The following is a 14,514-nucleotide window of genomic DNA, read 5'->3' as shown; positions in this document are numbered from 1 at the left end:
ATCTGAAATCTACTTCATAGTTCAAAATTTTCCCAAGATCTTTGTGTGAACTGTAGATTCAATACTTACGTGATCAGGACAGACTGGTTCTCTCTGTCTGTAAATTGAATGGTGATTTTTGTTTAAGTAATTGCTTTATTAAAACAAATAAAACACATCTTGTGATTGAAGATTCTGATCTTACCAGTAAGCATGAACTGATAGGCATTGTCAGAGACAGAGAAGATGTGGGGTGGGGCCTCCATACGCTTTTTGCCTCTGTAGGCAGCCACCACTTCTGCATCGTACACTGGGAGCCACTTGTAGGGGTTCACAGTAGCACAGAAAAGTCCAGAGTAGGTATAAAAGCAACACAGAAATGATCAGATTGTAGCATCACAGCCATAATGAACTTGAATCCTGCTTCACTTTCTGCTTGACTTACATAGATCATCCATGCTGCATAACGCTCTTTGAGGTTATAAAGCACAGAGGGTTCATTGAGATGGGTCATCATGGCCATGTCCTCAATCTTGTCAAACTTGGGAGGATTCATTGGGTGGACATCATCCTCCTTGACAACTCTCTCCTATAAAAGTGATTGAGCGGACATTAGAAAGTGGGTAGTGAAATGTGAATTTTAGTTTTCCAGAAAATGTGGAAACTTTACCTCCTTAGTGTCAAGGGTAATAACAGTGACTTTGGCACCATCTTTACTCTTGATTGTTCCTTTGACATACAGCTCTTTGTCATCAACCACATAGCAGGCAGTCTTAGCATCAAAGGGTTTGTTCTGAGCCTCAACTCTCTCCTTCTCAGGCTTACGGAGGTAAATGGCAGCCTTGCCATAAACGGCCATCTCAGCGTCCGTACTCATGGTGGCGGCTTTCTGTTGAAATTAAAAAAAATACTTGAGCTAGATGAACAGGATAGAAATTACGTCTTTTTAGGTCTAATCATAAAATTTTACTATATGTTGTCCAGAAATTCAAAGTCAAAACTATCCTAAATGTCAATATACATTTTTATACTTTTGATGGTTTGTCCTAGTCTGAAGAGTACACTCTAAAAAAGTTGTGCTAAATAGCACTAAGCTTGAAATCATAGGGGCACCATTTTTGGTGCTATATAGCACCTATAAAGCATGAAGAACCATCCGGGGGTGATATAGCACCACTATACAGTAGCATCAGATATGGTTCTATACAGGTGCTACACAGGTACTACATGGGTGCTATATAGCACTTAAAATGGTCCCCCTGATTACGAGCCAGTGAACCACTTTTGGTGCTATTTGGCACCGTTTGTTTTTGGAGTGTATAGTATGTAGGTTATTGTGTGTCATTATTAAATATCATGATGTTTACCTTTTCACACTTCCACAGATGCTGACAAAGATCCTCACACTGTAATAGACATATAAGGTCACTGTCTACATAGATGTAAATACCATGCTCATTCGTAAACTATTCAAAGACTTTGAAATTAAACATTAAGTTAAAAAATATGACCAAAAAATTTAAAATTGAACAATTGGAGGATGAGACACTCTATACTGTTTTTTCTATAACCTAGTTGTTCTTATCTAGTAATTTCCGAGTGTGTTTTTTAAAGAAATGAGAGTTCATCTTACCACACAAAAACTTGGCTTGTCTTCTGGACGCAAATGTCTCCAGGTCTGCCTCTGCTCTTATACTGTATTGGCTTTGCTAGCAATGCAGAAGTTATATGTGGCTTTCTCCAAATATGGCTTTACCCTAGATGTTGAGAAAGTGTTCGGTTGGACCAATTGGTACTGCTGTCCAAAGTTCAACTAGCAAAGATGTAAATAGCCAAGCTTTTAGCATATCTTATATTATTATATTTCATTTACAATGCATAATGTTAAATAATATTATAATTTCTGTGACATAAAGATGCTTTGCTTTTGATTGATTAACTTTAAAAGCTTTTACTAATCGATTATTATAAGGTTTTTACCTCAAACATTGTTCAATATGTTCAACGTGTAATTTAAACATAAATTTGGAGCAACACAATTCACTGACATTGCTTCTTTTTTAGATTGTATGCAAAAATAAGATAATATTTTTAACCAAGTAAATAATTTTTTCTGCAAACTTTGTGTTGTTAAATTACAATTAAATCTAACTATTAGAATTACATTCCTGCTTTGAAATAGCAGTAATATTTTATAATACAGGTAGACTATTTTTGTTATTAAGAAGTCAGTACCACTGGAATTTTTTATATAGCCTACCCTAAATGTTTTGTAAATGTAATGCTTGTCATGTTTATTTGTTAGTACAGGTTTATGTTTTATTTTATTGCTTCGATTGATTGATTTGCATTCCGTGGACACTTGTGCATACTCAAGGATCAGATTTCTTGAACTGCCTAATATGCAGAATAACTTGTGCCTGTGTATGGCAATAGCTACTAGATTTTTCTAATATTGGCTTCAGTACAGTTGCATGACAGTTCTTGCTGATGTTTTGTAATGTAAATTTAAAAGAAAGATACGGCATGAGACTGTTGCTATTTTTATATATAATAATAATTTATAATAAAATCTTGAAGCTAATACTGTTTGTTTTAAAATGAGTACTAGAGGTTTAATTAGTTTGACCAAGATTATTTATCACTTTAGTTGTTCTTGTTTGTGTTAATCTGCTTTATTGATGTTATTATTTTATTTATAAGTATTATTATGTTCATTTTACAGAACAATTATATCCCACTGTATTTCATTTTATGACCAAAACAAGGAACAACAAAATTAATTGATTAAACATAAAAAAATGTAACTAGGACTTGTTATGTATTATACCATGTTTTTGCATACTCTCAATGCATGATGCCAATGAAATAATGCCTTGTTTTGAAATGATGTATTTTGTACACTGTATTAAGGGGTTTGGGGGTAAATAAATATTATATGTGATTTTTCAAAAGAGATTTTAAATATGTGACCATGTCTGCGAAAACCAGGGTAAAGTCTGAAAATCACATATTGAGATAATGAGAATCAACATACGGTATTAGTTCAGCCATTAATTTCACATGGATTTCAATCTTTGACATGACTATACTCAGTCAATATAAACGATATCATAATTTCTCAGAATGTTCTTTAAATTACGTAGGGTGATTTTATATAAAAAAACAGTAAAAGATTACTTTAGCTGGGTCACATATGTGTCCAGGGGCGTCGTAAGGGGGGGGGGGGTTAGGACGATTCTATGGCACGTGAACTTTTGGGGGGCCCAGCCTTATGCGAAACCCCCTTAAGCTGGGCCCTCTTAACTCCGCCCCGTCCTTTACTCTGCGTTTTTAGCGCCTTCTTCAATCCACGCGGTCTCACAGTGCGGAGTGAACTTCAGAGAGAGAACAAGGTGTGTGTATTTACTGTTATTTGCTATGATGAAATCCGCATATGTGCACTACTATAAATGCAGTTTACATAATGTAACGCTGGGATGATACAGTTTCCTTTCCACTGTAAAGTTTTCTGTTCACCCCAGTTTTTTTTAAAACAAGGTGATTTACGTTCCATGCTTTTGACGCGAAGTCAGCCCTTACCTGTTTTAATTAATTAACAGAAACTATGAAGTTACACACCCCTATGTTTTGTAACACAATATGCCAAGGAAGTATTTTCATTCAGTCAAGAAAATGAGAGTTGATTGTGATAAGAAAGAAATGCAACGAAAGCTAAACTAGTCCAGTAATGTAATGTATTCTGTAATCTGCTATAGTTGTCCTTTTTATTTCATTTTAGAATCCCGTTGATAAAAACAGTCTAAAGTCTCGAGTTCACTGTTTCAATGACCGGTGTTGTGTCGAAGTCTGTTCCCCCTATGTTCCCCCTATTTTTCCCTTCAGTGTAGTGTTTTAATGGCGTTTTTATCACGTTATAGGTTTTATTATTTATATATTTAAAGTTTTAATGGCTACTGAGATGTATATGTGTGTATTTCTGTAATGTATCTGTATTGTTCTTAATGGTAAGTCAATTATTTTTACAGTATGAATCATATTATATGTATAATATTTATTTAATTATGTATGCAAACATTACATTTTTAAAACAACCAGTAAAGGAAAAAAAAGAAAAAGACAGGCTATATTTTAAAAGAAATACCCTAATAGAAAACTGTCAAATGTATGAAATATTTAATAAATTGTATTATAAAATACATGATATTATGCCTTTTTAGTATAACCAATTCAAATCTTTAATCTTTCTAAATGTAACGTGATGAAAACGCTATAAAAGCACTACACTAAAGGGAAACATAGGGGGAACTGAGTTCGACACAACACCGGTCGTTATTTTTGCTTTACTGAAGCATGGTGTGTGAAACCTGTTATTCACCTTTAAAAAATGCTAATAATTATAATACAAGCTTTGGTCAAGCATTTTTGAGCGAGTCTTATTTAAGGCAGAAGGTCAATTTCTAGAAAAGATGTATTGTTGTTGTTTGCCATTTTTAAATGTTACATTAATTTTGGTGTGTGTAACCTTAGATATGTAGATGTCTCACCCGCGCTGCTGGCCATTGAGTGGAACGTCCGCATGTGGCGGCCATCTTACCACAGGGCGCTCGCTCACTCGTAGCATTGCGTTTAATGGAGCATGTACTAGTAAATGGCCATAACTGGCTCAATTTTCTACCGATTTTCAAACAGTTTGGTTTGTTATAAACGTCAGAGATGTAATTATGACACTGCATACTTAATGAATACTTTTTATGAATCATGTTAAAGCATACAGAATTATAGCCACGTTAATAACGTTTGTAAGAAAACAAACCGTTTCAAAATAGGTAGAAAATTGAGCAAGTTATGGTCATCTAAAAGTATCTTCACCATTAAACACAATGCCACGAGTGAGCGAGCTGACCGAGGCAATATGGCCGCCAGGTGATGACGTTAGAGACCCCGCCGTAATACATCTAGGCCCGGTTGCATAAAGCACCTTAAGTTTTTCCCTTAACTATGACACTTAAGGGGTAAATTCCCCTTAACTACTGTAAGATAATAATTAAAGAGTTTTGCATATAATCCCTTAAACAGTTCTCTTAGGTAAGGGTAATCGTTAAGTGTTTCATGACAGCAACCCCGGTTTGTTGTTATAAAATACTATTGTTGCCATGGAGACGCAACAGAAAAACTTAAGGGTTTTTCTGCAACACCCTTAAGTTTAAAGGAAACAACTTAAGGGAAAATTACACTTAAGGTGCTTTATGCAACTGGGCCCTAGCCTTTATACATATCTATGTGTGTAACAGCTCAGGTACTGTACAGTATGTAACTAAGACTGCCTGTGAAAACTAAAGTCTCAAATCTTATCGTGTGATAAAAAGCATCACAGTTTGATTTCAAGCATTATTTTACTATGATTTCAATCGCTGACATGACATTACTCAGTCAAAATTAAGTTAATATTTTCACAGAATGTTCTTAACATTATAGGATGATTTTACGTAGGAAACCGTAAACCACAAATAAATACTTCAGCTGGGTTTTCACAGGCAGGGTCACAATTATTTTTAATCTTTGTTTAAGAATGTTGCATTTTCTCAGAATATTTGATTATTGTGCTGTATTTTTCAATTAAATTTACATTTGCACAATAATAAATCATCTTAGCTGCAGACATTGTAGGTCTCTATAATTGTGGTCAAAACAATAGCAAAAGAAATAGGTATGTATTATTAAATTGCATACAAATATGTTGGATAGATAGGTTGGATTGTATGTAGGTGCGAAATGGGTATAGGGGGCCCAACCCTTATATTCATAGGACTCAAAATTGCTAGCGGCGCCCCTGCATGTGTCAAATCAACAACTGCATGTTATAGATTTGTAACTGCACAGAGTACATACATTTAAAAAAAAGTTAAAGAAAAAAGTGGATTTAAGATAAATAAAAGTATTGGAAATATTTAAAGGACGTGTAATACTTCCTTTTTAAAACAGTATATATATGTAAACCACAATATTTTTCAAAGACAAAAAGTGACTAAAATGAAGCTTGATTTAATTCATTGACTTACATTTATTAAGCAATTCATGTCTTCCTTTAGTGTGCAGTGCAATGACACATTCAAATTAAACAAAGAATAATAATGCTCAAAACATCTCTGTTAAGTGCAGATTTTTTTATACAAGTTACAGTAAAACAAGTTCTGACATCCTAGGATCACTGTTGCATTTCGCAACTTATGGTTTCAGACAATTCAATATCCTCCTGTTCTCCTACTGTAATTACAGTAACCTCCCTTCAGGATCTTTGAATTACGTAATACTGTATCAGTATAAAGGGTATTCTGTTAACTTGTATTCTTCTGTAACTATTAGCAATATACCATGAAACTTTAAAAGACTTACAAGTCTACAGTTCTTTAAAAAGTATTTAAATCCTACTGTATAAACACCTATGCTTGCATTTAAACACTCATTAAACACATTACAAAATTTACAGAAATTGTAAACCGAGTAAACAACAGAGAAGCCTTCTCGAAGTGAATGATGTCCGTATGGCCAAAAATAAACCAGCTCTGCTTATTAGCACATGTTTACAGCTGTTCAGTCCCACAACCTTGCATTTTGTAGTTTGAGAATGTTTGCAGATGGAAACTTATAAACTTTGGTAAGAGGAGGACTGTGATCACAAATTCTAAAGTCATTTTAGAAAACCATGGGATCCTGTCGCGTTTTTATATGAAGTACATGGGAGAAAAGCTCATTTCAGCACAGGAGGCTTTATTCCAGTATTTAACAAATAAATAAATGAACGCAAATAATTGAAACAATAAACAGCTATGCATATATGAACAAAGACTGCCAATTTTTTTGAGAGAACATATGGAGACAAGAATAAAATAACTTAAAATAATAAAATAAATATTATTTATTAGTAATCAAAAGTTTTTTAGGGATTCAAATGTTACTGATAAAGTTAAACAAAAAGGATGAATAATTTTCACCTCACACACGGTTTTTGATTATAATACACTGAAAAAAATCACTTCCGGCTGGCATATCACATGCAGTGTAGTCCAACAAGTTTTACGGATCCAACATTCAGGGCTCTATCTTACACCCGGCGCAATGCAGCGCAATGCGCGACGCAAGAGTCTTTTGCTAGTTTCCACCCTAATTTTCACGTTTAGCGCCGCGTTGTTTAAATAGCAAATGCATTTGCGCCCCTTTTGCGCCCATGGGCGTTCTGGTCTGAAAAACGAGGTGTGTTCAGGCGCATTGTTGGCGCGTTGCTATTTTGAGGCAACTAAAATAGACTACGCCATTGACCAACAAAAACCTGGTCTAAAGTCTAAAGTCAATGGCGCAATATGTTTTATGTTATTTAAAGAGCGCACTAGTAATATGCGCCTATAAACGGGAGGACAACGCGGGTTTGCTTATCACAAAGTACATAAATGCGCAGCAGCACAAAAATGCTTTTAAATATGAAAGATTAAAGGATTGAATTTAAGAGATTATTATTGAGTCTCTTGGACATATTTATAAATGGGGACTGATTATGAGACGTTAGAAGGCGCAAAGTGCTGCTTCACCTGCAGCCTGATAAGTAAATAAATGCTTTGCTTTAAACAAATGCATCTGTTTTTAAATGTTTTTTTTTAATGCTACCTCACGGATTTATTGTATATGATGTACCTGTGGATATGGCGAGATGAGAAACATTTGTAAGTAATGCTTAAAAAAACTCTTTGCTAAAAAAACGCTGTCCAAAGTGCTGAAACGTGAGGAGAGCCGTTTGTAAATTCTTTATCTCCTGTTTGTTACAAATAAAGTATTTTTAGAGTACAAACCTTATCTTAGATACTTGTAAATTATTTTTTGATGATATTGGATAGCCATACATTTAAAGCAATTACAAGCCTGCTTTTTACTTCCATGACTAAAAGAAAACGGGTTTTAAAGGTTTTAATAAAAAAAATAACAATTTCAATATAAGGGAAAAACAACACAATTATTTAACATTAATCTTAAACTGGGGGTCGTCTTCCTCCGCTTAGTTTTTCAGTTTACAAAGTCCGTCATCTAAATAGGGATTAGACATAGCGCCAGCGCAACTTGCTTTTAAAGGGAATGAGAGCTGTGACTCTCATTGGTTTACTGCACGTTACGCCCAAAATACTCCCATTACAATAGGACCAACCCTTTTCGACCATGCGCTCGGCGCAAAAACGATTTTTCCCGTCGTTAAATTAGCAAAAGTGGATTCGGACACGCCCATTTAGACGTTGCGCTGTGCGCTTTAGACAATGCGCTTAGATCGTTAAAATAGGGCCCTCAAACTTTAAACCCCTTTCCACTGCACACGACAAACGATGGCTGATAAACCGGAAGTCATTCACATTCCTATGGAGAGTCGCAAAGGGGCTGCATGAGGTGGGGACCATCTGTGAATGCATAATTTTCAGATCCGTTTTTTAAGCATGGGATCCGTTAAAAAATGTGAACTTGTGGGACTACACCGCATGCGATATGTCGACCGGAAGTGATGTATTTAAGTGTATTCCAATAAAAAAAACTGTGTGTGAGGTGAAAATTATAAATCATTTTTGTTAATCAGTACTTAATCAGTAACATTTGAATCATTAAAAAAAGACTGATTACATATAAGTAATACATTATTAATTTAATATGTATACTTTATTTTAATCTTGTCTTTGTTCATATATGCAGAGCTGTTTATTGTTTCATTCATTTGCGTTCATTTATTTATTCCACTATGGTAAATATTGGAATGAAGCCTTTTGGCTGGAATCAGCTTCTCTCCCATGGACGATTAAACTGAAACTTCATTACGACTGCCACTAGGGGGCGAAGTCCGACAATTGCTTTCATATGTCGTGTGCAGTGGAAGGCGGCTTAACATCCATGCGCAGCACAAAAGTCCGGCATCGTCCATGAATTCGAGATAGTAACATTACCTAGCTACTTCCTATGAAAAGACCCCTGTTCCAAGATGGCGGTGGTTTTGACGCATGCTTAGAACCCCAAGGCGACATCTAGTGTACATAACTATGCCATGCGGTGTAGTCGCAGAAGTTCAAATTTTTTATCGGATCCAACACTGAAAACGGATCTGAAAATTACACATCCGCAAACTGTCGGCACATCACACAGCCCCTTTGATACTTTCCATAGGAAATTAATGACTTCTGGTTTATTGGCCGTTGTTTTTCATGTGCAGTGGAAAAGCGCCTTAAGGCAGAGTTGGTAACCCAATAAAAGTTGTATTTATTAAATGACAACTGAGCTAAAACTCTGCGGGAGCAGTCTAAAAATGCCGGAAAACAAATTGGCAACATGCGCATTTGCGCATTGTCGTATTAATGTGATATGCGACAGGTTTACTTTGTTAAAACATTACTTTTGCCTTGTCCATTTCTAAACGTTAAAGCGACATATCTCCAGTGTTGGGGAAAGTTAGTTTCAAAAGTAATGCATTACAATATTAAGTTACTCCCAAAAAAGTAACTAATTGTGTTACTTAGTTACTTTTCATGGAAAGTAATGGTTACATCACTTTTTAGTTACTTTTGCGTTACTTTTTTTTGGCTGAGGCTCTTTCAAGCCTTGCAGGTGTTTTATGACTGAAAATTGCATATTTCATCACAAAAATGTCGAGCTCTGGCCTGCCATCTCAGTTTCTGACTCAAACTGTTGCATAAGGTTTGCCCAATGAGGCTCACCGGAGGGAACGCGTATTTGCGCATGTTTCGCGGCCAGCTGTGTGCCAATGCATCCACACCGAGCGAGTCGTTGGCTAGTGAATAGAACAGGCGACAATGAGTCGTCTCTGGGGAAGCAAACAGGTCTATCTGCGCTTTGCCGAAACGTCTCCAGATCTGCTGAACTGCTATGGGGTGGAGCCGCCATTCGCCGGGACGCGCAGCCCGAGAGAGCGCATCCGCCTCTACATTGAGCGTGCCCGGAATGTAAATGGCTCGAAGAGACCTCAAATTCTTCTGGCTCCAAGTGAGGAGGTGACGGGCGAGATGCGACAGGTGACAGGTGACGCGAGCGTAAACCATCTTGACGATTGATGTACGCCACGGTCGCAGTGTTGTCTGTGCGAACTAATACGTCTTTGCCCCATAACTCGTTGCTGAAACGGACGAGCGCAAGATATACAGCCCACATTTCTCGGCAATTTATGTGCCAATGCAGCTGGGGTGCCGTCCAGACCCCCGAAGCCGTAAGCCCATCGTACGTGGCCCCCCACCCCGTGGCTGAAGCATCTGTGCATACTATCGCATGCCTGGAGACCTGTCTCAGAGGCACATCGGCTCGGAGAAACGCACGGTCTGACCACAAATTGAAAGTGCAACGACACGCAGGTGTAATGATAACACGGTGAATGCCGCGTAACCACGCTCTCCTCGGGACTCGATCGTGAAGCCAATGCTGAAGCGGTCGCATATGAAGCAGCCCGAGAGGTGTCACAGCCGAAGCTGCTGCCATATGCCCCAGGAGCTTCTGAAATTGTTTCAGTGGGACCGCGCTCTTGCTCTTGAATGTATTCAGGCAAGTCAGAATCGACTGTACACGCGCTTCTGTTAGACGAGCTGTCAAATCGACCGAGTCCAGTTCCATCCCGAGAAAAGAGATTCTCTGCACGGGGCAAAGCTTGCTCTTTTCCCAGTTGACCCGAAGACCCAAACGAGCGAGGTGTTTTAAGGTTAAATCTCTGTGATTGCACAGCGTCTGACATGTTTGAGCTATTATTAGCCAACCGTCTATATAAGCGAGAATGCGCACACCTTTCTCTCTCAGGGGTTTTAATGCCCCCTCCACTACTTTGGTGAATACACGGGGCGACAGAGAGAGCCCGAATGGGAGGACTTTGTACTGGTATGCTCGCCCCTCGAACGCAAAGCGGAGAAACGGCCTATGCCGGGAGAGAATCGATACGTGGAAGTACGCGTCCTTCAGGTCGATGGATGCGAACCAATCATTTGGACGAATGCATGGAAATATGCACTTGGGCGTCAGCATCTTGAACGGCATTCTGTGTAGTGCACGGTTCAGCGAACGCAGGTCCAGGATCGGTCGCAAGCCGCCACTTTTCTTGGGTACAATAAAGTAAGGGCTGTAAAACCGCAACCTCATCTCGACTGGAGGTACCGGCTCGATCGCGTCCTTCGCCAATAGGACAGCGATCCCGCACGGAGGACGTGCGCATCGGCAGCTCTCACCGCAGTGAAACGAACGCCGGAGAATTTGGGGGGACGCCGGGCAAATTGGACCGCATAGCCGAGATGAATCGTGCGTAAAAGCCAACGCGACGGGCTGGGAAGCTGTTCCCACGCCCCCAGATACCGTGCGAGAGGGACTAAAGGCACGATCGGTGTACCCGCGGTGGGCGCAACGGAGGTGATTGCCGGTGTGTGCATATTGGCCGCACCGACAGCAGTGTTGTGTATGGTAACACTCACCTAAGTCCGCTGCTGGGTGGGTGAGTAAGGGAGGCTCTGCTGAAGACACCTCACGCCACTCGATGCACCCTCTGGCGAAGGAGGAGGAAGACGATGGGTTATGAGCCCGTAATTGTCTCCTACCGCCTGAGAAGTTGGAGAGCGCAGAGGGGTTATGAGCCCGTGCGTCGCTCTCGTACTCCTCTGATGAGTCGGAGAACTCATTTAATTCGATTTCTGTACCTAATGCTAATGTTAGCCCTTATTAATGTGCAACTTTGTTCTTTTTTATAAATGTTTGCAATTTCTTTATTTGTTATTAGATTTTCCCCACTCCCATTTTGATGATCTGAAAAATAATCTGACCCGTGCCTCAAAAATTGTAATGTGATCCGAACCGTGAGTTTTGTGATCCGTCACACACCCCTAGTAAAGTTAGTACACAGTGATAGCCATAAATGCATTTGTACTAATAATTGGCATAATAATTCATTTCGTTTTTACGGCTTTGGTTTCCTCTTTTTCGGTTTCGGCCAAGAATTTTAATTTCAGTGCATCCCTAGCTTTTAAAAAAAAAAGTTTTTATTTGTAGGCTAGTAACATTTAGACTTCAAAATTCATAAAAATTGGTTTAATTTCTGAAGATTATCTTGATGAACAAAGTGTCTTATAGCTTTTTGTAAAAAAAATCCCTCATCCCTGCAACTCTATACAGTAGGCTTACATTAAAAACGTGTTTTTGCACTGAGAAGCATTTATGAATAAATTATACTGCTGTTTATTGTTGTTTAGAGTTAAAAACAAAAGAGTTCCTCTAGCAGTCTATTCTATTATTCTGCTGTTTAATGTACTTGTCATGTCTGTCAGAATCTCCTTCTCCACCACAGATTGATAGTCATGATATAGCCATTCCTCTCAACACAGCCCACTTCAGATTGCTTTGAACCAATGCATAAATTGAAAATCAATGAATTATTAATAACATCTTTGTCTAAATTCTGATAGACAAGACTCCGCTCAGGAGCACTCCTTTAAGTTATACATACATATCTCAAGCCATACTAATAGTGTAACACACGCTGTCACAGTTCTGAAATTTGTCTGATGGTTAGCCTTAAATATTGTGACAATTATGACGATTAATTGCCTTTTTAGGCAATAAAAAATAAACACAATAAATTGTCAAAATGCAATCAAAATAAACGGACTATATCAGAACAGTTTTACCTGGCAGTTAATACTGCTTATCAAGGTTTTGGAGCATTTCTTTAAATGCTGTTTTTTCCACTGTATTGAATGGCTTTGCAATGTATCGCGTTACACTGTCAGTTAAGGAGCGCCTTCTGATACGGTCTCATTTATAAAGGCGCTGGAGCTCCCCCTTGTGTTTTTTAAAGAAATGTGCAATCATTGCGGTGATCTGAAATCATCATGAGACAATTATTTAATCATTGTGACAGCCCTAGTAACACAAATAGGTAACACGTCAAAAATAGTGAATAAACAAAACACAAGAAACTGCTACATTTTTTACTTTATTGAACATTATTTTTTCAGAGTTTCAGACATGGAGAGTAAATTGTAGGCGGTGTTTGTCACTCAGCTGCATCTTTACCCTTTAAAAAAAAGATAAACAAGTATATATGTTAATACAGTAATATAGACAATAGAACATTTTATCAAGATATAAAGCAGCTTGAAAAACATGCATTTAAGGTAATATTACCCTTTCCAGCGTCGCGGCTCTTGGCTCTGAGCTTGTTGACCTGAGACTCAGCAATGTCAGCACGCTCCTCAGACTCCTCCAGCTCGTGCTGCACCTTCCTCAACTTGGACAGGTGAGTGTTGGCTTGCTCCTCCTGCAAAGTTAAGAACAGTTAAACAGGGTACTAGAGATCTCAAATGTTTGTGGGATCTTTATAACTTGCAAATCAGATACTCACAGCTTCTTCAGCCTGTCTCTTGTAAGCCTTGACCTTCAGCTGAAGCTTGTCAACCAGATCCTGCAGTCTGTTGATGTTCTTCTTGTCCTCCTCAGTCTGCAGGAAATACCAACACATTAGACTAAAATATAACTCAATTATTTAAAATGATTCTTTTTCCAGATTCTTTACCTGGTAGGTGAGCTCCTTCACTCTCCTCTCGTATTTGCGGACACCTTTAACAGCATCAACTCCACGTCTCTGTTCTGCCTCAACCTCAGCTTCAAGCTCACGGACCTAAATAAAATATATTATTAGATTAATGTTATGCAAAAAAAAAAAACATTGTTGTCAATCAACAATATAATATGCATTATTATACCATGACATACACTTCACAACGCCTACATCATGACTATGAAAATTGAAATAAAACTCACTCTGCTCTCCAGTTTCTGGAGTTGTTTCTTTCCTCCCTTCATGGCCAGATTCTCAGCCTCATCCAGACGATGCTGCAGATCCTTCACTGTGACCTCCAGGTTCTTCTTCATCCTCTCCAGGTGAGCACTGGTGTCCTGCTCCTTCTTGAGCTCTTCTGCCATCATTGCAGCCTTTTACATTAATAAAGAAATGCATGCCAAAATTTTAAGTCTGTAGAAAAATATTTGTGCTTGTGAAATATTTGGAAGTTACTCTTGCTCACATCAGTGATGGCCTTCTTGGCCTTCTCCTCTGCATTTCTTGCTTCCTGCACAGTGTCATCAACTTCACCCTGGATCTGGACAAGGTCAGCTTCAAGCTTCTTCTTGGTGTTCAGAAGACTTGTGTTCTACAAAATAAAAAAAACATTGATTTGTTTAATTGTGCTCTTAGTTTCCTTAAATTTAATGTAAAAATAAACATTATGGTTTACTTGAGAGTGCAGCAGTCCAACACGCTCACTGGCATCCACCAGCTCTTGTTCAGCCACTTTGCGACCTCTTTCTGTCTGCTCTAGAGCAGCTCTCAGCTCCTCAATCTCTGACTGCATCAGAGTGTTTCTGCGCTCCACCATGGCCACCTGCTCTTTCATGTCTTCCTGTCCTCTAACGGCCTCATCAAGGTGCAGCTGGGCATCCTTGAGGATAACAACAGTTTCTTATAAGCCCTTG

At 38.4% G+C, this 14,514-nt stretch overlaps 1 protein-coding gene across 1 annotated transcript in view; it reads right to left on the bottom strand.

Moving 5' to 3' along the window:
- LOC129440263 (uncharacterized) overlaps nucleotides 1-14,514 on the bottom strand; it is a 47,308-nt gene that overhangs the window by 24,261 nt on the left and 8,533 nt on the right. Inside the window, exons 34-44 of the mRNA XM_073860791.1 lie at nucleotides 14,277-14,480; nucleotides 14,067-14,192; nucleotides 13,804-13,974; nucleotides 13,556-13,660; nucleotides 13,385-13,480; nucleotides 13,168-13,300; nucleotides 1,347-1,411; nucleotides 650-868; nucleotides 425-568; nucleotides 185-299; nucleotides 70-97 (exon numbers count right to left, since the gene is read on the bottom strand). Of these exons, the coding sequence (XP_073716892.1) occupies nucleotides 70-97; nucleotides 185-299; nucleotides 425-568; nucleotides 650-868; nucleotides 1,347-1,411; nucleotides 13,168-13,300; nucleotides 13,385-13,480; nucleotides 13,556-13,660; nucleotides 13,804-13,974; nucleotides 14,067-14,192; nucleotides 14,277-14,480 (1,406 nt within the window). The remainder of the gene's footprint in view (nucleotides 1-69; nucleotides 98-184; nucleotides 300-424; nucleotides 569-649; nucleotides 869-1,346; nucleotides 1,412-13,167; nucleotides 13,301-13,384; nucleotides 13,481-13,555; nucleotides 13,661-13,803; nucleotides 13,975-14,066; nucleotides 14,193-14,276; nucleotides 14,481-14,514) is intronic.

The sequence above is a fragment of the Misgurnus anguillicaudatus genome, chromosome 22 (assembly GCF_027580225.2).
Source record: "Misgurnus anguillicaudatus chromosome 22, ASM2758022v2, whole genome shotgun sequence".
Lineage (NCBI taxonomy): Eukaryota > Metazoa > Chordata > Actinopteri > Cypriniformes > Cobitidae > Misgurnus > Misgurnus anguillicaudatus.
This window is presented reverse-complemented; position numbering and strand designations above follow the sequence as displayed.